Consider the following 22922-nt stretch of genomic DNA (forward strand, 5'->3'; position numbering starts at 1 on the left):
TCTCTCTCTCTCTCTCTGTTTCCCTCGTGCTCTCTCTCGCCGCAGAGTTGGTGCAGCAGTTCCACGGCTGGCTGTCCAAGCTGAAGGAGGGCGTGAAGGGGTGCACCGACCAATCGGGGGACACCGTCGTCATGGAGAACAAGCTCCGCAAGATCAAGGTACGCCGCCCGCTAACCGTTGCGCAGGAGCTAACCGTTCCTTCTCTGCTCTTCTCTCCCTCCATCTCCACTCCCTCTCTCCGACCACGTTTAGCCCTTTTAAGTTGTGAGATTAACTTCACAGAACATTCTAGCGCCGATGTAACAATCACTACTGACGTGCGTTGTGAAAAAACCATGTTTGTTCACCACGCACAACCTTTTTAAACTGCTAGCTAACACTAGCTAACTAAAATAAAGTTTTAATATGTTGGGGAAACGTTAGCTAACGTCTGAACACACGTCAGGTAACTTAAATCAGCTGGAGTTCGCTCTAAAAATGAGCCCCCGCTCTTCAGCGCTAATGACGGTCTGCGTGCCGTTCCCCCTCCCGTCCTGCAGGAGGCGCTGGAGCGCGTGGAGGAGGGCGAGACGCGCCTCACGCGCGTGTGTGAGGAGGGCGAGAAGCTGCTCCTCCACCTCCCCAAGGCCAGCGCGGGCCAGGTGCAGCAGCAGCTCTCCCACAGCCAGCAGGACTGGGACACCTGGGTGGAGCAGTGCCGGCAGAGCCAGCAGGAGCTGGAGCAGAGCGCCGCCCTGCTGGGCGGGTGAGGAGCTGCGCCTGCTGTTTCACCCACAATACTGTGCTCACATTTTTGATATTTGGGATATATGCGAAGCGACTTAAAAGTGCGTAGGTTCTTACACAAGTTAAAAGCATCAAATCCATAACTTCTGTGCAAAATAGATTTTTTTTTTTTTTGCCCTTTATACATATATACCTTTCAGGATTTACATTTAATTTCTGACATTGTAGTAATTGCTCTCAACACGTAATTATACAATATTTATTTCACCCAGAATACTCTGCTCACCTTACATCGTACATTTTTTGATATTTGGCCGACGCTTTTAATCCAAAGCGACTCTTACAGGTGCATAGCTTCTTCCACAAGTTAAAAGCATCAAATCCATAACTTAAAAAACATGCATTTACTGTGGCACTGTGCGTCTCAGTAGTGTTGAATTGAGTGCAGTGCGTACACACTCAGTGTTTTACAGTGAGTGTGCAGTAGAGGATATTCTGCTAAATATTTTTTATTGTTTATCCATACACTTCACGATTTACCCTTTAATTTGTGACATTGTGGTAATTGCTGTCAACATGTAATTACACAATATTTATCTTGAACTAAATGTTCAATATATGCTCTTTATATAAATTGCATCATGAATTGGACGTGATTTGATAACTTTCCCGCCGCGTTGGAATCCGTAGCGGGGCTTCGCTGAAGCTGTGTGCAACATTAACCTGTTACACTGAGAGGGTTACGGAAGAGTTTTCACCCCGTGTCGCGTGTCTTTACGAGCGCCTGTTCGATGTCGATGGGTCACGTGACCTCCGCCCCCCGGCTGCAGGTTTGAGGGCCGTCTGAAGAGGCTGGCCTCCTGGCTGGATCAGATGGAGGAGAGCGCCAAGGCGGAGCTCGTCCCCGAGAACAAGCAGCACCTCCCCGAAAAGAAGGAGGAGCTGGAGCGGGTGGAGGAGTTCCACAAGGAGCTGCAGAAGGAGAGGTAGCCATGGTTTACTCTCTTTTAGGACCGGAGGGGGGTTTAGTCCAGCTGTCAGCCCAGCCAGACTGAAAGGCGTATGAGGAACACCCCTCAAATGTCAAAGAGGGTTAGATTTCAAAAAAGGAATTGTGTTATTGTAGCCCATATCCCACGCATAAGTTAGCTGGGCATTCCCTTTTTAACCTCACCTTTTAACAAGGTTATATACTTGTGGGTGGCTCTTTGGTGAAGACTCTTATAAAATAATTTTTTCTTGAAATATTTTTTGCTTACCAAAACAAATCAACTGAGACACTACTGAGAGAGCGATCAAAATCAGAAACAGTATTACAGTCCCCCGTTGCTCTGAGCGGTACCAGTTAGAGCCAGCAGGGGGCGCTGCGCGTGTCTGACTCCCTCCGTCCTCCCCCGCGGCAGGGACTCGTTCGAGCGGCTGTGCCAGGAGTCCCAGGCGCTGAGCGAGGCCGGGAGGGGCGACGGGGGCGAGGTCAGGGAGGCCTCGCGCCTCCAGGGCCGGTGCCACGCCCTGCTGAAGGAGGTGAAGGAGCAGCAGCGCTCCTGCCTCGCCACCCTGCAGGAGCACCAGGCCTTCGAGGAGACGCTGCACGGCACCTGGGCCTGGCTGCGGGGCCTGCAGGAGCGCCTCGCCTCCCTCAAGAGCACCGCCGGCAGCAAGGAGGCGCTGGAGAAACGGCTGGGCCTGGTGCAGGTCGGTAACACTGCAGTAATTAATGCTTTATAACAAAGCAGCGTCTGTGGTAATTAATGCTTTATAACAAAGCAGTGTCTGTGGTAATGAATGCTTTACAACAAAGCAGTATCTGTGGTAATGAATGCTTTATAACAAAGCAGCGTCTGTGGTAATGAACGCTTTATAACAAAGCAGCATCTGTATTAATGCTTTATAACACAGCAGCGTCTGTGGGAATTAATGCTTTATAACAAAGCAATGTCTGGTAATTAATGCCTTATTAAAAAGCAGTGTCTGTGGTAATGAATGCTTTATAACACAGCAGCATCTGTGGTAATTAATGCTTTATAACAAAGCAGTATCTGTGGTAATGAATATTTTATAATGCTTTATTACAAAGACACAATTCATTACAAGGAAACACCTCCACTCTATGGTAATAGCTTCATTACAAATGCTTTATTACAACGCAGCACCTTAGCTAATCTTTATAACAAAGAAACTCCTCCAATCACGGTGGCAAAGTAGCATCTGCGGTAATTAATGCCTTATAACAAAGCAGCATTCCACTCACAATTCCTTAATTAACGCTTTATAACAAAGGAACACCTCCACATACACAAGCAAAGTAGCATTGGTCACAGTACCATAATTAACAACTCACAATGAATTACCATTATTAACATCCGTCCTCACATTGATACAATTGATTGATAGCATTGATTATTGCTATGTATGTTACATTTTACAACAAAGGAGAATCTACTCCAAGAATAAATAACACATTATAACTCACAGTACGTTAATTAACATGTTATAACGTATCAGTATGCTCCGTAACTTAATTAACGTGTTATAACATATCAGTACCCGCGGTCTCTGTCATTGGCTGTGATCGCTGAACGCTGAGAGGTGATTGGTCCCTGTGTGCAGGACATCCTGCTGATGAAGGGCGAGGGCGAGGTGAAGCTCAACATGGCGGTGGGGAAGGGCGAGCAGGCGCTGAAGAGCAGCCGGGAGGAGGGCCGGGAGGCGATCCGCGCTCAGCTGCAGAGCCTGAAGGACATGTGGGCCAACGTGCTGATGAGCTCCATCAGCTGCCACAGGTACTGACCCAATACCCACACCCCCTACACACAATACCCCCACCCCCAACCCGCAATACCCACACCCCCTACCCGCAATACCCACACCCCCAACCCACAATACCCCCATTCCCTACCCACAATACCCCCACCCCCTACACACGCTCTACGCACCACACACACTCCACCCAATGTGCTGATGAGCTCCATCAGCTGCCACAGGTACTGCCCCAATACCCACACCCCCTACTCACAATACCCCCACCCCCAACCCGCAATACCCACACCCCCTGCTCACAATACCCACACCCCCTACTCACAATACCCACACCCCCTACTCGCAATACCCACACCCCCTACCCGCAATACCCACACCCCTTACCTGCAATACCCCCACCCCCTACCTACAATACCCCCACCCCCTACCCACAATACCTCCACCCCCCAACCCACAATTCACACCTTCATGAGTAGAATCCAGTGTATTAGGGCAAGGCTAAAACAAAAACCTGCACCCACATCAGCCCCTTTCTGATACCATCTAAAAATATCACAGTAAGGTGATTTGTTTGTTGTATTTATATTCATATACCGGTGTAACATTTCCCTTTTCCACATAAAGCATTACTCATAATTTAATAAAGGTCACCTGCTGTGAGCATTTATTTATTTATTTATTTATTTATTTATTTATTTATATCCAGGAGAATGTTTTTTAAAAAATTTTCAGAGGTGCTCTGTATCATTATAGATGCACGAGAATATCCTAGAATGCAAATCAGCTAGCAGGACAAACAGAATGACACCCTGTGATCTCACACAGCTGTGTGTATCACCCTTATAAATATGTATTTAATCTTTTTTTTTTGGATGCGTCTGTTTGCCAATGACAACTGGGGTTTTGTGGCCGACAAGGTCAGTCTGATTGGCCCCCGACGAGGTCGTTCCGATCGGTCCCGGACAAGGTCATTCTGATTGGTGCCCGCCAGGTCGTTCTGATTTGCGCCAATAAGGTCATCCTAATTGGCCCCGACAAGGTCATTCTGATTGGTCCCCGACAAGGGCGTTCTGATTGGCTGCTTACGGAGTTTGCACGTGGCCGTTCCGGTGTCCATCTGTCTGTCTGCCTCCTGGAGCCGGGTTAGCGGGCACTGCTGAGTGTCTATGAGCCGTCCGTGTGTCTTTAGCCGGGGTGTCTGTTTCGGGGGCGCCCTTCCACTGATGAAGGCAATGAACCGACACGGTGTTGGAGAGCTCAGGAGGGGGTGTGTGTGTGGGGGTGGGGTGGGGTGGGGGGGGGGGGGGGGTACGGGGAGGGGGGAGTATTTTGGATCTCAGCCCAGAAGTCTTGTCTCTCTGACTGCTCTATTCTTTGATCAGATTGGGCCATTAGCTTCCTCTGCTGCAGGTGGTACAGCGTACAGCTTTCTCTCTCTTTTTTTTTCCCTCTCTCTCTCTTTTGCTCTCTCTTGCTCTCTCTCTCTGTCTGTCTCCCTCTCTCTCTCTCTCTCTCTCTCTGCAACTGACACTGTGATTTCAGCCGTTATCTCTTTCAACAGCACAAACAAGTAACCCTGCACCTGTAAATTGATTGTTTTGGTCTTGGGGACAAAGGTCGGTGTTAACTGACCTCTCTTCGAGAATCGAAAGAACACAGGCAGTGAAAGTGAGGCAGGATGGGAAATGTAGTTTTTCGCAGTCTTGTGAGCAGAACGTATGCAGACAGTGGAGTGGAGTTGGTCGTGGGGACATACTGTAGGTTTGTGTCAAGTGACCTCGCTTGTACAATTAAAAGAACACAACCGAGTGCCTTTGCTGATGTAAACGGAGAGTGTGGCATGATGGGAAATGTTGTTTTTTTGGTGGGTTTTGTGAGCAGAAGGACCGCAGACAGAGACAGAGTGAGAGAGAGTGTGAAAATGGTGGAGACGCAGTGCAGTAATTGGCTCTTCAGCGGGGCGCTGGAGTAGTGGCACTTTTCAATTTCGCCGCCGTTGGCGAGGGCACACGAGGAGGGGCAGGGTGTGTGTGTGTGTAATGTGTGTGTGTGTGTGTGTGTGTGCTGCCAGCTTTCTGGGCCGCTGATGAATAGGCCCTGTCACGGGTGAGCTGGACCTCTTCCCACTTCTCCCTGACCCTCTTTGTCTTCACACGTGTGTGTGTGTGTGTGTGTGTGTGTGTGTGTGTGCGTGTGTAATGTGTGTGTGTGTGTGTGTGTGTGTCTGTGTGTGTCATGAGTGTCTCTGAATGTTTTCTATTGTGTGTGAATTGCCATCTGTGTTCTGGAATGTTTGAATGTCTGCTAAGCTATTTATGTGTGTGTCTCTCTGTGATTGTCTTTGTAATATGTGTTTGTGTGTGTTTTCCTGTAATTGCCTGTGTGTGTGTAACATTTGTGTCTCTGATTCAGTGTGTGTGTGTGGGTGTGTGTGTGTGTGTGTAATGTGTGTGTTTCTCTCTCTCTCTAGCCAGTTGGAGTGGACAATGGCTCAGTGGAGCAGGTTTAGGGTGTGTGTGTGTGTGTGTGTGTGTGTAATGTGTGTTATGTGTGTGTGTGTAATATGTGTTGTGTGTGTGTGTGTGTGTGACTGTGTAATGTGTGTGTCTCTCTCTCTCTAGCCGGTTGGACTGTACGGTGGCTCAGTGGAGCAGGGTTAGGGTGTGTGTGTGTGTGTGTGTGTGTGTGTGTGTGTAATGTGTGTTATGTGTGTGTGTGTAATATGTGTTGTGTGTGTGTGTGTGTGTGTGTGACTGTGTAATGTGTGTGTGTCTCTCTCTCTCTAGCCGGTTGGACTGTACGGTGGCTCAGTGGAGCAGGGTTAGGGTGTGTGTGTGTGTGTGTGTGTGTGTGTGTGTGTGTGTGTGTGTAATGTGTGTGTGTGTGTGTGTGTATAATGTGTGTAATGTGTGTGTGTAATGTGTGTGTGTGTAATGTGTGTGTGTGTGTGTGTATAATGTGTGTAATGTGTGTGTGTGTGTGTGTGTGTGTGTGATGTGTGTGTGTGTGTGTGTGTGTGTGATGTGTGTGTGTGTGTGTGTGTGTGTGTGTATAATGTGTTTAATGTGTGTGTGTGTGTGTGTGTGTGTGTGATGTGTGTGTGTAATGTGTAATGTGTGTAATGTGTGTGTTTCTCTCTAGCCGGTTGGAGTGGACGGTGGCCCAGTGGAGCAGGGTTAGGGTGTGTGTGTGTGTGTGTGTGTGTGTAATGTGTGTGTGTGTGTGTGAGTGTGTGTGTGTAATGTGTGTGTGTGTGTGTGTGTGTAATGTGTGTGTGCGTAATGTGTGTGTGTGTGTGTGTGTGAGTGTATAATGTGTGCAATGTGTGTGTGTGTGTGTGTGTGTGTGTAATGTGTGTGTGTGTGTGTAATGTGTGTGTGCGTAATGTGTGTGTGTGTGTGTGTGAGTGTATAATGTGTGTAATGTGTGTGTGTGTGTGTGTGTGTGTGTGTGTGTGTGAGTGTGTGTAATGTGTGTGTGTGTGTGTGTGTAATGTGTGTGTGTGTGTGTGTGTGTGAGTGTGTGTGTGTGTGTAATGTGTGTGTGTGTGTGTGTGAGTGTAATGTGTAATGTGTGTGTGTAATGTGTGTGTTTCTCTCTCTCTCTAGCCAGTTGGAGTGGACAGTGGCTCAGTGGCGCAGGTTTAGGGTATGTGTGTGTGTGTGTGTGTGTGTGTGTGAGTGTGTGTGTAATGTGTGTGTTTCTCTCTGTAGCCGGTTGGAGTGGACAGTGGCCCAGTGGAGCAGCTTCCAGGAGGGCTCGGGGCAGCTGCAGCAGTGGATGGAGTGTGTGGAGCAGGAGGTGGGGGCGCCGCACGCGCCCCAGCCCGGGCTGAAGGAGAAGGCCTCCCAGCTGGACCGCTTCCGGGCCGTCCTGGCCGACGTGGAGAGCCACTCCTCCACCCTGTCCCGCCTGACGGAGAAGGCCGCCGAGCTGCACGCCAAGACCGGCGACCCCGCCTTCAGCGAGGAGGCCCGCACCGAGCTGCACACGCACTTCAGCGACATCACCGCCGTCGTCAAGGTAACGCCGCGCTGGGGCGAAAGGTTACGGGGCACTCTGGCTTATTACTTTATTCTACTTTTCTTTAATTAAGCTCAGTGTTTTTACGGGTAAGTTTATGTTGTCCTGGGGGAAAGTACAGTATACTGATTGATTGATTGATTTATTGGATATTATATTGATTAAGAATATCTATAAAAATTATTACATTAGAAAAGATGTTCTATGATTTCTGCTGGTGTCGTACTCATCCTGTGGTGTGAATGAATTTTTGAAATTTGACAGTTATTTTGTCAGTTGACTTATAAAACTTCACTTCTGGGGAAAAGAACTTGACGATGCACCCTTTTTTTTAAATTTAATTGCGGGGTGTCGAGTTTTGCGTCAGGCCTGTCGGTCGGTCGGCGCGCCTTCCCTGCTGACGCAGAGGTCAGAGGTCAGAGTTCACACGCCCCCTCTCCGCCCCCCCCAGGGGAAGGTGAAGGCGATGGAGGACGTGGTGGAGGAGCACGAGCGCTACCTGGAGGCGGTGCGGGACCTGACCGACTGGCTGGCCTCCGCCCGGGAGGAGCTGCAGCGCTGGGCCGACACCTCCGGCGACCCCGCCTCCGTCCAGAGGAAGCTCGCCAAAGTGCGGGTGAGCGGACAGGAAGTGCCCCTCGGCCACGGGCGCTGCCCCGACTGTGTCAGGAACGACGTACGGCCGGGCCCTGCTGCCCAAATCACGGTCCTTTAGCTGCTGGTTTTCCACTCTCCCTTTAGCTGGGAGTCAGGTGTGTCCACCCTCCCTTTACCTGGGAGACAGGTGTGTTCACCCTCCCTTTACCTGGGAGTCAGGTGTGTTCACCCTCCCTTTAGCTGGGAGTCAGGTGTGTTCACCCTCCCTTTACCTGGGAGTCAGGTGTGACCACCCTCCCTCTACCTGGGAGTCAGGTGTGCTCACCCTCCCTCTACCTGGGAGTCAGGTGTGACCACCCTCCCTCTACCTGGGAGTCAGGTGTGCTCACCCTCCCTCTACCTGGGAGTCAGGTGTGTTCCACCCTCCCTCTACCTGGGAGTCAGGTGTGCTCACCCTCCCTCTACCTGGGAGTCAGGTGTGAAGACAGTCTGTAGCTAGAGTGAGGGAGAGGGAGAGAGAGCAAGTGAGAGAGAGACGGAGTGGGGGAGAGAGGAGGAGGGAGGGAGAGCGAGTGAGAGAGAGAGGGAGTGGGGGAGAGAGGAGGAGGGAGAGAGAGCAAGTGAGAGAGAGGGAGTGGGGGAGAGAGGAGGAGAGAGAGAGAGCAAGTGAGAGAGAGAGGGAGTGGGGAGAGAGGAGGAGAAAGAGTGGCAGAGACCGAGAGGGTGGGAGAGAGGCAGTGAGAGAGAGGGAGAGGGAGAAAAAGAGAGGGAGAGAAGCAGAGAGTTGTATTAAAGACACATGACAGTGTGAAGACAGTCTGGCCAATCAGTAGCTATGAATGTTCAGAGCTGGATTTGGATACGAGGGCCACATTTGAGTATCTGTGGGTTCACACACTGGTTTTGTATTCAAGACGAGGGGTCTCAAACGCCAGTCCTGGAGGGCCACAGTCTCTGCTCTGTTTTTGTGATCTCCTTTCAAAAAAAGCAGCCGGCTTTGGAAACACGGAGTATAAAGCAAGATGATTTTGTGCTTTTAAGTAATAACTCATCAAAGAAGAAATTGTAATGTATGTTTTTGTGATTCATTCTTCCCGGTGTTAATAGCGCTAATTGCGTATGAAAGGTGACAGGCAAGGGCTCGCTAATGGTTGAGAGCGTTTTTGTAAGAGGAAGCTTTTGCTTTTCTTAGGCTTTTCCCTGTATTCATCCGTAAATCCCGGTCTCATGAATGGACAGTATAAAAAAAAAAAAAAACACACAGACTGACACAAAGTGCTTTTTGTTTGGGCTTCCCTCATCTCTCAGTGTGAGGTTTGTACTGAAGCCGACAGTGAGGTCCATAAGTATTTGGACAGTGGCACAATTTTAAGGGTTGAAATGCGGACTGTCGGCTTTAATTTGAAGGCATTTACATCCATACGGAGTGAACCGTGCAAGAATTACAGCCCTTTTAAAACTGTCTCACTGCCCAAATACTTATGGTCCTCAGTATATTTTCTTGTGCTTAGAGGGGATATCAGGCTCGTACTTGAGAGGAAATCATAATGCGGGGGTCTGTTTGTCCATCATATAACGGTGTTTCACTCCACACTCGCTGTTAAAAACGGGAATAAAGCTCGGTGGTGTCCGGTCTTCTCACACACAAAAGCTGGAAATAACACTCTCTCCTTCAGTTTAATCCCCTTACTGTCTGTCAGCCTCCGTGTGTGTTTGTTTCTCACTGTCTCTCATCCTGCAATAACATATTTCCCACCAGAGAGGAGAGAGAGAGAGAGAGAGAGAGGGAGAGAGAGGGGGAGAGAGAGGGAGGGGGAGAGAGAGAGAGAGAGAGAGGGGGAGAGAGAGAGAGAGCGGTGTGAGGAAGAGAGGCAGAGAGGAATAGTGAGAGAGAGACTGCTAGAGTGAGAGAGGAAGTAGGGGAGAGAGGGATAGCGAGAGAGTGGTGTGAGTGAGGAAGAGAGAGACAGAGAGGAATAGCGAGGGAAAGAGAGCTAGAGTCAGAGAGGAAGTAGAGGAGAGAGGGATAGTGAGAGAGTGGTGTGAGTGAGGAAGAGAGAGACAGAGAGGAATAGCGAGGGAAAGAGAGCTAGAGTGAGAGAGGAAGAGGAAGCGAGAGAGAGGTAGTGGGGGGGAGAGAGGGAGAGAGAGAGTGGCAGAGACAGAGAGAGGGGAAGAGAGAGTGGGAGAGAGGCAGTGAGAGAGAGGGAGAGTAAGAAAAAGAGAGGGAGAGAAACAGTGAGAGGCAGAGAGAGACGGAACGCGAGGCAGAGAGAGGGAATGAGAGGGAAGGGGAGGGGGAGGGCGGGAGAAGGAGGGCGCAGGGGGAGGGAGTGAGGGAGGAGGGAGAAAGAAGAGAAGAGTAGGAGCAGCTTCCCCGCGCCGCACACGGCACTCTCGCGGAGCGGCGGTTACCGTAGCGACTCCCTCTCTCCCTCTCTCCCTCTCTCCCTCACTCTCTCTCTCTCTCTCCCTCCCGCGCGCAGGAGCTGATGGAGTCGCGTCCGCGCGGGCGGGAGCGTCTCCTCCGGCTGCAGAGGAGCGCGGGGGAGGCGCGCGAGCGCACGGCGGCGGCCGGCTGCGAGGCCATGGACCGGGAGGAGGCGGGGCTGCGCGGGGCCTGGGAGCAGTGGGAGGGCGCGGCCCTGCGCGCCCGCGACGGCCTGGAGGGGGCGCTGGCGCACATGGCCAGCTCCGAGCGGGAGTTCAGCGGCCTGGCGGAGCGCCTGGACCGGGACCTGCTGCAGCTCGCCGCCCGCCTGCACGAGTGGGCCGGCCAGCTGGCCCCGGGCGAGGGCCGCGCCGACTGTGAGGAGGCCGTGCGGAGCTGGAGGGTGGCCAAGGTAAGGGCCCGCGTTTACCCCGCGTTTACCCTGTGTTTACCTCTGTGTTTACCCTGTTCTTACCCCGCGTTTACCCTGTGTTTACCTCTGTGTTTACCCTGTTCTTACCCCGCGTTTACCCTGCGTTTACCCTGCTTTAGCCCTGCATTAACCTCTGTGTTTACCCTGTGTTTACCGCTGTGTTTACCCCGCGTTTACACCGCATTTACCTCTGCGTTTACCCTGCGTTTACCTCTGTGTTTACCCTGCTTTTACCTCTGTGTTTACCCTGCGTTTACCTCTGCGTTTACCCCGCGTTTACCCTGCGTTTACCCCACGTTTACCCCGCGTTTACCCCGCTTTACCTGTGTTTACCCTGTGTTTACCTCTGTGTTTACCCTGCGTTTACCCCACGTTTACCCCGCGTTTACCCTGTTTGTACCCTGCGTTTACCCTGCCTTTACCCCGCGTTTACCCTGCGTTTACCCTGCATTTACCCTGCGTTTACCCTGCGTTTACCCTGCTTTAACCCTGCCTTTACCCTGCTTTTACCCTGCATTTACCCTGCCTTTACCCTGCTTTTACCCCTCTTACCCTCTCATTTATACCCCATTCCACTACCGTTTGCATGTGAACTCTCAGAAGTAGAGGTACAGAACGTGCCTGAAAAGGTACCAGTGCCTGTCACAGCGGTGGTACTCTATCGCTGCATAAGACTGTAGCCAGCAATGCAATGTATAATGTATATAGCCAGCAATGTATAATTCATTTCTACCTTTTTTTTTGCTTTGAAAACGTACCGGTTTGTTCCCAAAGAGAACATTACTGTACTTTCGTGGTACATCTGGGGAATTTGAAAGAACAGAACTGTACCCCCGCGGTCACTTTATTTCTGAGCGTATGCTGTATTCTGTGATTTACATCGTGCGAGGACGTAACTGTGCGGGCTGAGATAAGCGGGAGCAGCTGAACTCAGTTAGCGCCCGTGTCTCGCCCCATCTGCCTCAGGAATGCCCTCACACTTGTAGCTGTTTTCTTATTTTATTTCATTACTTCTCCGCTTCCGTGCTTGTTTCTTCCCCCCCGCCCCCCCCCCCTTCTGCGTGTAAACAAGCGGGCGCGGGGGGAGGGCGGGGGGCGGCGGATGTGGCGCAGTTCTGTTCTAAAAAAATCGTCTCCCCTTCCCCTTTCTCCTCCCCTCCCGCCGAATCTCCGCTACTTCCTGGAATGTGGAATTCCGGCGTGTTTATGTTCGCCGGGAACCGTTCGCGCCGCTTAATCTCGCGTGCAGCTGTCAGAGCTGGCGGGTGAAACGGCGGGAAGCGGCGCGGGGGGGGGGGGGGGGGGGGGGCGTTTGTGCGCTAGCGGGGGCTCAGCGGGGGCGGGGGGGGTCGGGCTAACACTGCAGAAAAGGCCTTTATTAGGAAGTTAAGACTCCTCCGCTTAAAGACGGCGGTGGTGATTTCCTCCGGCGGGTCTCGGCTGTGGGACCGAGGCCCCGGTGGGGGTCCGCCCTGCTGACTCCGCAGCTTGTCACCGAGCTCAGTGTAGCTTTTCGCCGCTTTTTAAAAAATAAGGCAGGCTGTCGTTATGAGCGTTCGGCTGTTTGTCTGTGACGGTGCGAGAGCGGAAAGCCCTCCCGCCTCCCCGCACGTGGCCAACATTTCATACGCACGAGTCATGCTTTCCCCTGAAAGGCACGCTCGCATTCACACACTCACGCAGGAGGAGCTGTTTGTGTTCTGCTTACTGCAGCAGTGCTCTGCTGCTCCTCATCTACACCGTGTGTGTGTGTGTGTGTGTGTGTGTGTGTGTGTGTGTGTGTGATTCTACGTGCACACGTGCGTGTTTGTTTGTATATGCACAAATGTGTGATGTTTGTGAATATGCACATACTTGTGTATGTGTGTGTGTTTATGCATTTATGTGGATGTTTCTTTACATGCACGTGTGTGTGTGCATGCCTGATTGTGTGTTTTACATGCACATGTGTGTGTTTGTTTGTGCATGTGCACATCTGTATGCGCATGCACGTGTGTGGATGCATGTCGGTGTGTGCATGTGTGTTCATATGTGTGTGTTTCGCATGCACATTCATGTGCCTGTGTGCACTGTGCGTGCGTGTTTTAAATGTGTGTGTGTGTCTGTGTGTGTTTGTTTGTGCATGTGTGTGCATGCATGTTTTAAATGTGTGTGTGTATGTCTGTGTGTGTTTGTTTGTGCATGTGTGTGCGTGCATGTTTTAAATGTGTGTGTGTATGTCTGTGTGTGTTTGTTTGTGCATGTGTGTGCGTGCATGTTTTAAATGTGTGTGTGTATGTCTGTGTGTGTTTGTTTGTGCATGTGTGTGCGTGCATGTTTTAAATGTGTGTGTATGTCTGTGTGTGTTTGTTTGTGCATGTGTGTGCGTGCATGTTTTAAATGTGTGTGTGTGTGTCTGTGTGTGTTTGTTTGTGCATGTGTGTGCGTGCATGTTTTAAATGTGTGTGTGTGTGTCTGTAGGACATCCTGGAAGGCCTGCAGAACATGGAGCCCATGGCCGACAGTCTGAAGACTCAGCTGAACGATCTGTGCCGCTTCTCCCGGGATCTGGGCGTGCAGTCAGAGAGAGTCTCCGCCCTCATCAAAGAGTACAACAGGTCAGGGGTCAAAGGTCGCCCATGCCAGCCCAGGACCGGGGTTATGTGAGGTCACCCTGTTGTTTTGAGGTCACCCTGCATACCTTCTAGGGGAAAAGTGCCGATGAATGATTCATCCCAGAAGTATTTTTCACTTCTATATTTAATATACACAGATGTCCTGAACCTTGTTTAAATGTGTTGTAATGCGGTTCTTGATCCTATTACCATCTGCTTTCTGCCTGTATGAATGAAGCAGATGATATGGAAGGAGAGCCCAGAGTCCACTCTCTGGGTTTATATGTGGTCATTTTCCATTGCCTTGTCTTCTGTAGCTCTTCTATGACAGAGGTCATGTGCTGTGTCTGCAGCCAATCACAGCAGACTTTGCTGAAACCAGTTTCTCACCTGTCACCGACTCACCTGTCCCCCCCCCCCCCCCCCCATAGCCTCAGCCTCCAGGCTTCCCGGGAATGCCAGAACAAAGAGAAGCTTCTGGAACAGAGATTCCGGACGGCGTTCCGGGACTTCCAGCAGTGGCTGGTGAACGCCAAGATCAACACGGCCAAGTGCTTCGACATTCCCCAGAGCATCTCCGAGGCCTCGGCCGGCCTGGTGAAGATACAGGTACGTGCCATCGATGCATCTTCTCCGCAGGTTTGGGATGTTTTCTGCCGAATGGCAGTAATGTAATGTAATGTAATGTAATGTAATGTAATGATGTCTCCTCCCGCAGGAGTTCCTCAACGACCGGGAGGAGGGCCAGACCAAGCTGAACTCTGTGGTCCACAAGGGGGAGCTACTGAGCAGCATCGTGGCCAAGGACCGGGTGGAGACCATCCGAGCCAAAATGACCAGCGCCAGGGACGACTGGAAGAGCCTGATGGCCAACCTGCACAAGCGCGAGACCGCCCTACAGGTGAGTGTGTGTGTGTGTGTGTGTGGGTGTGAGTGTGTGTGAGTGTGAGTGTGTGTGAGTGAGTGAGTGAGTGAGTGTGTGTGTGTGTGAGTGAGTGTGAGTGTGTGTGTGTGTGTGAGTGTGTGTGTGAGTGAGAGTGTGTGTGTGTATAGTATACGTGTGAGTGTGTGTGTGAGTGAGTGTGTGGGTGTGAGTGTGTGTGTGTGTGTGTGTGTGTGAGTATGTGTGTGTGTGTGTGTGAGTGTGTGTGTGTGTGTGTAGTATACGTGTGTGTGAGTGAGTGTGTGTGTGTGAGTGAGTGTGTGAGTGTGTGTGTATAGTATACGTGTGAGTGAGAGTGTGTGTGTGTATAGTATACGTGTGAGTGTGTGTGTGAGTGAGTGTGTGGGTGTGAGTGTGTGTGAGTGTGTGTGCGTGTGTGTGAGTGTGTGTGTGTGTGTGAGTGAGTGTGTGTGTATAGTATACGTGAGTGAGTGTGTGTGTGTGTGTGAGTGTGTGTGAGTGAGTGTGTGTGTATAGTATACGTGTGCGTGTGTGTGTGTGTGAGTGTGTGTGTGTGAGTGTGTGTGAGTGAGTGTGTGTGTATAGTATGCGTGTGTGTGTGAGAGTGTGTGTGTGTGTATAGTATACATGTGTGTGAGTGAGTGTGTGTGTATAGTATATATGTGTGTGTGAGTGTGTGTGTGTGAGTGTGTGTGTGTGAGTGAGTGAGTGAGTGTGTGTATAGTATGCGTGTGTGTGTGAGAGTGTGTGTGTGTGTATAGTATACATGTGTGTGAGTGAGTGTGTGTGTATAGTATATGTGTGTGTGTGAGTGTGTGTGAGTGAGTGTGTGTGTATAGTATACGTGTGAGTGAGTGGGTGTGTGTGTGTGACTGAGTGTGTGTGTGAGTGTGTGTGTATAGTATACGTGTGAGTGAGTGAGTGTGTGTGTGAGTGAGTGTGTGTGTATAGTATACGTGAGTGAGTGTGTGTGTGTGTGAGTGAGTGTGTGTGTGACTGAGTGTGTGAGTGAGTGTGTGTGTGTGTGTGACTCTGCCCGTTCCCGCTGCAGAACCTGCAGTCTCAGATGCGTGACTTTGAGGCGAGCGCGGAGCCGCTCCAGGACTGGCTGAACGGCACGGAGAGCCTCCTGCAGGAGAGCAGCACGCGCCTCCACGACCTCCCGGCCAAAAAGCAGGAGCTGCACAAGCTCCAGGTACCTCCTCCACCCCTCTCCTCCCCCCTCCTCCCCTCCTCTCCTCCCCACACACCTCACCCCCACCCCACCCCTCATTATCACCCTCATGCCTTCACACCCAGGGAGACGGAGCTCATTTTAGCAGACCCCCTCCGTCCCCCTCTCCTCCTCCGATCGCACCTCCTCACTGGAGACTAGCATCCCCCCCAGCTCCCCCTCCTCCTCCTCCTCAGGAGGAGAATAACAGGTCTGGTTTGTGTTCGCGCCTCTCTTCTCCGTGCATATATTACACAAAACAGCTTACGGTGCAGGCCTGTGAGCATTTGGACAGTGACGCTATAAAAAAAGGGTTGCAAATAACTACACGCTTCACACGCTATGGTTGTGAGCGCCTGCAAATTAAAAACGAGGCGGAAGTCTTTACTTTAATGTCGTATCCATGGTTTCCAAGTCCAGTGCGCTGAATCGCAGAACTAGAAAGCAAGAATTGTGTCACTGTTCGAATACTTACGCCCTGCGCTGCACACGCGTGTGTATTTGTTGGTTAAATCAGGAATGAGATATAAATAACAGTGCGGCTCCTCATTTTGAGTTTGCTGCTGCTGTCTGCGGGTCGGCTCCTCATTGTGAATTCCTCCCGTTCTTACGATAGGATCTGAACTTCAGACAATGAGAACTGCCGCAATTAAATGTTGGAGATTATTTTTCGCAGGCGTCAGCAGCAATTAGCTCCGTGGATTAAATGAGACTTAATTAGCTTATTTGATTCTCCTGTGTGGTCAAACTGTGCGGCCCGTGTCTACAATAGATGGCGCACGCGTGGAACCGGAGATATTAATCGACCTGTTTTGTTTTGTTTTAAAAGGCGCGCGCGCTGTTTGGTTAAAATTCTGCTTTCAGGTGGAGATAAGGGCCGCTGTTGTTCACAGAAGACAAACCGGGGGCGGGGTGGGGGGCGGGGGGGGGGGAATTAATGACCCACCAAAAAAAGAACTCATCACACAATGCCTCATCGCTGCTATTTTCTGTGTTTTGCTTTGACAGTTTTTCTCTTCTTTTTTTCTTTTAATCCGTATCTGCCTTTTGTCTGCGCTCGCGAGCAATTACATCTCCCCCGAGCGCTCCAACTCCATCCCCCCACCCCACCTCCATCTCCTCACCCCGCCTAAACACCACCCACCGCCCCCCACCCCGCCTAAACACCACCCCCGCTCACGAGCTTCCCGCGTTAACCCAACGCTCTCATACTTAACCCCGCCCCCTTTCTCTCTCTCTAACGACTGGATGTTAATTGGCCTGTTGCTGTGTGGCATGTCCCGAGACCTTCGAATTATAAGGTTAAGACATATTTGACAGAAATGAGCTGGTGTCATACGTTGTTTCAAGGGCAGTTTTGATATTGCACAGACACTGCACTTTTAGGGTGTCTGTCTTTTTGATCTATAAAGAACTGCCCTGTGAAGGCTTTGAAAACTGCTCAGAGTGCAGATAGCAGCCTGCTGTGAAATCCAGCTACGCCAGCTTGACCAGCTTGAAAACTGAGCTGGCCATTAACTGGTCTAGCTGGGTATGAGCTGGTCAACCAGCTAGTGCTGATAGCTTATCTAAGCTGATGGCTGGTCAACCAGCGACCAGTTGTTTCAAAACATAGCTTGAGCTTGTCAAACCAAGTCAAGCTGGGAGCTGGTCTAAACTGGTCAACCTGGCTAAACCGTGCAGAGCCGGGAGCTGGTCTGAACCGGTCAACCAGCTACCAGCCTGTTTCAAAAGACTAGCTCGAGCCGTTTCTTTTCAGCGGGGGGAACCTTATAGTTCGGAGGTCACGGTGTGTTTTTAACCTGCTCGTGCTTCACGGAGGGCCCCGGGGCTCTCGGCCCCCCTCTGTGTTTAACCTGCCTGTGCTTTGCAGTCGGTCCTGGAGGAGATCTCCTCGCAGGAGGGCCAGCTGGGGCGGCTGCGGGAGAAGGCTCAGCAGCTGTGGGAGGGCCAGGCAGCGGGGAAGGGCTTTGTGCACCGCGTGGCACAGCTGTCCGCGCAGTACCTAGCTTTAAGCAGCCTCACCAAGGTAACCTGGGGGCCCGGGGGGGGGGGGGCACTGCGGGCCTGTGGTGAAGGGTTTATATCCCCCCCCTACCCCCACCCCAACACCCTCTCCCCAAAACCCACAACTCCACACGCGATGATGACCTCACAGGATGGGCTGGCAGTGATTGGTGGAGGGAGATTAGCCGCTCCTGTTCGGGTGGATTTGTGTGTGTGTGTGTGCGCTGGTCCCTCGCGGGAAAGTCGTGCGTGTGATAAACGCACGTTAAACGCGGTGGGGAAAAAATGCAAGGAGTGAGTCTGATGGCGTGTGCCGAAAAGGCGTCTCTCCTGTATCAGGAGATATGCAAGGTCTCTCCTGTACCTTGCATTTCTCTTTGTCAAATGGATATACACTGCGATAATTAACCCTTTGTTTTTTTGGAATGTTTTTTTCTAAATTCTAAAGTCCGCGTTCTAGAACTCCACTGCTTTCAGTCACCAGTAGTGATTGTTACATCACCATTAGAATGTTCAGTTGAGAACATTCTACGTTGGAATGTTCAGATAAGAACATTCTAACCACGTTAATGATCTCACACGTGTAAAGGGTTAGTGCATACCGTCGTGTCCAGTTGCATGTGTACAAATTTAGATCATCCTAGGCACACGTCGTCATACGTATTCCTTGTATATATGTTTTCATTTAACATTTTAACAGATATTATCATAACACCGCTTTCCCGTAAAGGGCGCGGCAGACAGTGTCTTCACCGTCTCGCGTCTTCCGTCGGTGAAGGTGCGGGTTTGTGAAAAGCTCTAGCAGCCTCGCGCTAATTCACAAAGGTGATCACGCCCTCCACAAAACACCTGTCAGTGGATTTATGCAAAAATAAAAGCGCTCTATTCTTCTCCGACCTGCCACCTCATCCGGGCTGAATAGGCTGTAATGGGCCTCGTTTGCTCAATTCCTCCTAATTAATTCGGCTTCTTTGTGACTAAAACAGCCACTGTTTACTCGATGCAGAACTGCCACTAAACGCAGACGTCCTTGCAGCCGCTTGCTCGATCAGACACAGCTCCGTTTGATTAATTAGATCTCAGGCTGGACAATGCCCGGAAATTATCCAGATTGTTTCCTCTTCCTTGCCAAATGAAAATTAGGGAGCTCTGGAATGATAAATCAATCGTATGTATTTATTTAGTTTGTAGTCCCTTGCTACTTCTTTCACAAAAGGTTGAAATTATACTGATTTTACTCTTTTGCTTGATCGTTAAAACATTACAAATTCTGGTTTTTGCATGATGGTTGTGATTTTGTTTGATTGGTTAGTTCTTGATTTTTGATTGTGCGGAATTGCTTTTTGGTTGTATGACGGTTGAGTGCTGGTTGTTTTATCATTGAGTGAGGGTTGCATGACCGGCTAGCTAGCTTGTGTATTAGGTTTTATCTGCAAAATCATTTCATATAGCGTGAGCTAATCGCTGTCTTCTATAGTTTGTTAGTTTGATTTTCATGTTAACTGGCTGTAGCTTAAAGGGGGTAAGTAGGCTACCACCTAGGGTTGTCAGATAGATACCTAGCTAGAACTGCTGCTATGAACAGTTATGAATGCAAGTTCTAGGTTGTGTAATGTTTGTGTGATGGATGGTTGTGTTATGGTAGTTTTATGGTTGTGTGAGGGTTGTTTGATGGCTTTGTGGTGATTGCGTGCTGGCTGCATTGTGGTTGTGTTATGGTTTCATAGTTGTTGTGTTATAGTTGTGTTATGATTGTGTTATGGTTTAATTTTGGTTGTGTTATGGTTGCATTGTGGTTGTGTTACAGTTACGTTGTGTGTGTGTTACAGTTGCATTGTGGTTTAGTTATGGTTCCATTGTGGTTGTGTGGTGCTTATGTTATGATTGTGTGCTGGTTGCATTGTGGTCGTGATATGGTTGTGTTGTGATTGTGTTGCAGTTGCGTTGAGTTTGCGTTATGTTTGTGTAGTGTTTGCGTTATGTTTGTGCAGTGTTTGCGTTACGTTTGTGCAATGGTTGCGTTATGGTTGCGTTGTGGTTGTGTTGTGGTTGCGGTTGTGTTGAGGTTGTGTCGTCTTTGTGCAGTGGTTGCGTTATGGTTGCATTGTGGTTGTGTTGAGGTTGTGTTACAGTCGTGTTATGTTTGTGCTGCGGTTGGGTTGTAGATGTGTTGTGTTTGTGCTGTGGTTGCGTTGTAGATGTGTTCTGTTTGTGCTGCGGTTGCGTTGTAGATGTGTTGTGGTTGTGTTATGGTTGCATTGTGGTTGTGTTGAGGTTGTGTTACAGTCGTGTCATGTTTGTGCTGTGGTTGCGTTGTAGATGTGTTGTGGTTGTGTTGTGGTTGTGTTATGGTTGCATTGTGGTTATGTTGAGGTTGTGTTACAGTCGTGTTATGTTTGTGCTGCGGTTGCGTTGTAGATGTGTTGTGGTTGTGTTGCGGTTGTGGTTGTGTTGAGGTTGTGTCGTCTTTTTGCAGTGGTTGCGTTATGGTTGCGTTGTAGATGTGTTGTAGATGTGTTGTGGTTGCGTTATGGTTGCGTTGTAGATGTGTTGTAGATGTGTTGTAGATGGGTTGTAGATGTGTTGTGGTTGTGTTGCGGTTGCGGTTGTGTTGAGGTTGTGTCGTCTTTTTGCAGTGGTTGCGTTATGGTTGCGTTGTAGATGTGTTGTAGATGTGTTGTGGTTGTGTTGTGGTTGCGTGGCGTAGCGTGACGCTGCCACGCTGGCGCTGACGGTCGGGTGCCCCGTGCTCTCGGTCCCGCAGGAGAAGGCCTCTCGCATCGAGAGGATCGTGAGCGAGCACCAGCTCTTCTCCCAGGGCCTGCGGGAGCTGCAGAACTGGGTGGCCGACGCCAGTCACATGCTGCAGACCTACTGCTGCCCCACCGCCGACAAGAACGTGCTGGACAGCAGGATGATCAAGCTGGAGGTACTGTAGGCCCGGCCCGCCGACCACGGGACAACATGGCTGTGCATTTCACACTTTAGAGGTTTGAGTAACTTGTTTCAGTAAAGCATGACACAGCAGGCCCTGCTGTAGATGCTGTTGATGCACTATCAGTCACACTCTGCTTATGTTGTGGCTGTGCTCCAGGTCCTGCTGTAGATGCACCATCACTCATTCTGCCCATGTTGTGGCTGTGCTCCAGACCCTGCTGTAGATGCACCATCACTCATTCTGCCCATGTTGTGGCTGTGCTCCAGACCCTGCTGTAGATGCACCATCACTCATTCTGCCCATGTTGTGGCTGTGCTCCAGACCCTGCTGTAGATGCACCATCACTCATTCATTCTGCCCATGTTGTGGCTGTGCTCCAAGCCCTGCTGTAAATGCACCATCACTCATTCTGCCCATGTTGTGGCTGTGCTCCAGGCCCTGCTGACGGCGCGGCAGGAGAAGGAGATCCAGCTGAAGATGCTGATCACGCGCGGCGAGTCTGTGCAGAGGAACACCTCCCCCGAGGGCGTCCCCGTCGTCCGAAAACAGATCCAGGACCTCAAAGACTCCTGGGACTGCCTGCTGTCCGCCTCCATCCAGTGCAAGAGGTCAGGGCCTTCCCCATAATCCTCTTCATTCTCGCCGTGCCGTCTCTCTTCTGAGAGGCTAAACGGGGACATAGATTGAGTCATGGTTGGGTTCATAGCAACCATCATTGAATCTGGACGTCAAATCCAAATCCGGCCATGGTTTTCTTTTCTCCCCGGCAATTACCTGGGCAATTAGTGCTACTGGCCAGACTGTCTTCACACCTGACTCCCAGGTAAAGGCAGGGTGGAAAACCAGCAGTTCTTGGCCCTCGAGGACCGCGATTTGATGATCCCTAGTTATAGTGTGGGATGTGAGTGTTGCCTTCGCATTGTCTTGAGTGTCATGTGAGTGTTGTCTGAACATTAGCTGAGCGTTGCGTGAGTGTTGTCTGAACATTAGTTGAGCGTTGTGTGAGTGTTGTCTGAACATTAGCTGAGCGTTGCGTGAGTGTTGTCTGAACATTAGCTGAGCGTTGTGTGAGTGTTGTCTGAACATTAGCTGAGCGTTGTGTGAGTGTTGTCTGAACATTAGCTGAGCGTTGTGTGTGCTTCATGTGAGCGCAGTCAGCTGGAAGGGGCCCTGTCGCAGTGGACCAGCTACCAGGACGACGTGCGGCAGTTCGTGAGCTGGATGGAACGGGTGGAGGAGAGTCTGAGCAGCACGGATAAGCAGTACTCTGAGATGAGGGACAAGACCGCCAACCTGGGCAAAGCCAAGGTACCGTCAGACCGCCTGGGCCCCACCAACCCGAATATCACTCCGTTTTCGCAATTTGTTATTGCATTTGCTCTACAGCTGAGATTTCAGACTCAAGTCCTGGAGGGGCCGCAATCTCTGAAGGTATTTGTGGTTTCTTTAGCCAATCGATTACTTAATTTAAGCACTTGAGTGCAAAAACCAGCAGAAAGAGTGGCCCTCCTAGACTGGAGTTTGAGATCACTGGTATTTTGAGGTTTTAATTCTGAGCATTGTATCAATTCAGCTTTAATATTGGCTCCATTTTATTTTTTATTTATTTTTGCTTGTTAATTCCGCTCAACATGTAAAGCGTTGCTATGGTGAGGGCCTTAACAATGGGACAGTAACAACGGGCCGCCATTTTGGAACACATGTTTCCAGCATATTCAGTGCATCACGAGGGCCTCATGATGCATCGACAGGACAGACGGGCGCCATTTCGGCTCATTTCCAGCGTTACGCGTGTATCGTAATGGCCTTCTGGCGCTTTTCAGCTGCTGCACGAGGAAGTGCTGAGCCACAGCAGCACCTTGGAGACCATCGGCATGAAGGGATCCAACATGGCCGAACACTACGTCACCCAGCTGGAGATCCAGGACCTGCAGGAACGCTACTCCGCCATCAAGGACAAGGCCAAGGTACAAGCGGCAAACTCCTTTTTGTTTGAATGGCCTGTGCTCGTCATTATTTTATGCTATGCTATGCTAGGCTAGGCTATGTTATGTTATTCCATGTTATGCTATGCCATCTTATATTATGCTACACTATGTTATGCTATGTTATGCTATATTACCTTATGCTAGGTTATGCTATGTTTTGGTATGTTATGCTATGTTATGCTATATTACCTTATGCTAGGTTATGCTATGTTTTGGTATGTTATGCTATGTTTTGGTATGTTATGCTATGTCATGCTATGCTATGCTATGCTGTGCTATCTTATACTATGCTATACTATGTTATGTTA

General features: G+C 50.3%; 1 protein-coding gene across 2 annotated transcripts in view; it reads left to right on the forward strand.

The window, feature by feature from the left end:
* Positions 1-22922, forward strand: part of LOC133127991 (nesprin-1-like) — a 207698-nt gene that overhangs the window by 70224 nt on the left and 114552 nt on the right. The window contains exons 46-62 of one of the 2 annotated variants that reach the window (XM_061241165.1): positions 46-158; positions 540-745; positions 1557-1712; positions 2130-2421; positions 3337-3509; positions 7200-7509; positions 7961-8125; positions 10593-10949; positions 13431-13567; positions 13996-14173; positions 14283-14465; positions 15520-15663; positions 17555-17710; positions 20453-20617; positions 21062-21234; positions 21781-21934; positions 22450-22593. In XM_061241165.1, the coding sequence (XP_061097149.1) occupies positions 46-158; positions 540-745; positions 1557-1712; positions 2130-2421; positions 3337-3509; positions 7200-7509; positions 7961-8125; positions 10593-10949; positions 13431-13567; positions 13996-14173; positions 14283-14465; positions 15520-15663; positions 17555-17710; positions 20453-20617; positions 21062-21234; positions 21781-21934; positions 22450-22593 (3206 nt within the window). Of the gene's footprint in view, positions 1-45; positions 159-539; positions 746-1556; positions 1713-2129; positions 2422-3336; positions 3510-7199; positions 7510-7960; positions 8126-10592; positions 10950-13430; positions 13568-13995; positions 14174-14282; positions 14466-15519; positions 15664-17554; positions 17711-20452; positions 20618-21061; positions 21235-21780; positions 21935-22449; positions 22594-22922 lie in introns of those variants that run through there. The other variant, XM_061241158.1, reaches the window with a different exon arrangement.

This window comes from Conger conger, chromosome 5 (assembly GCF_963514075.1).
Source record: "Conger conger chromosome 5, fConCon1.1, whole genome shotgun sequence".
Classification (NCBI taxonomy): Eukaryota; Metazoa; Chordata; class Actinopteri; order Anguilliformes; family Congridae; genus Conger; species Conger conger.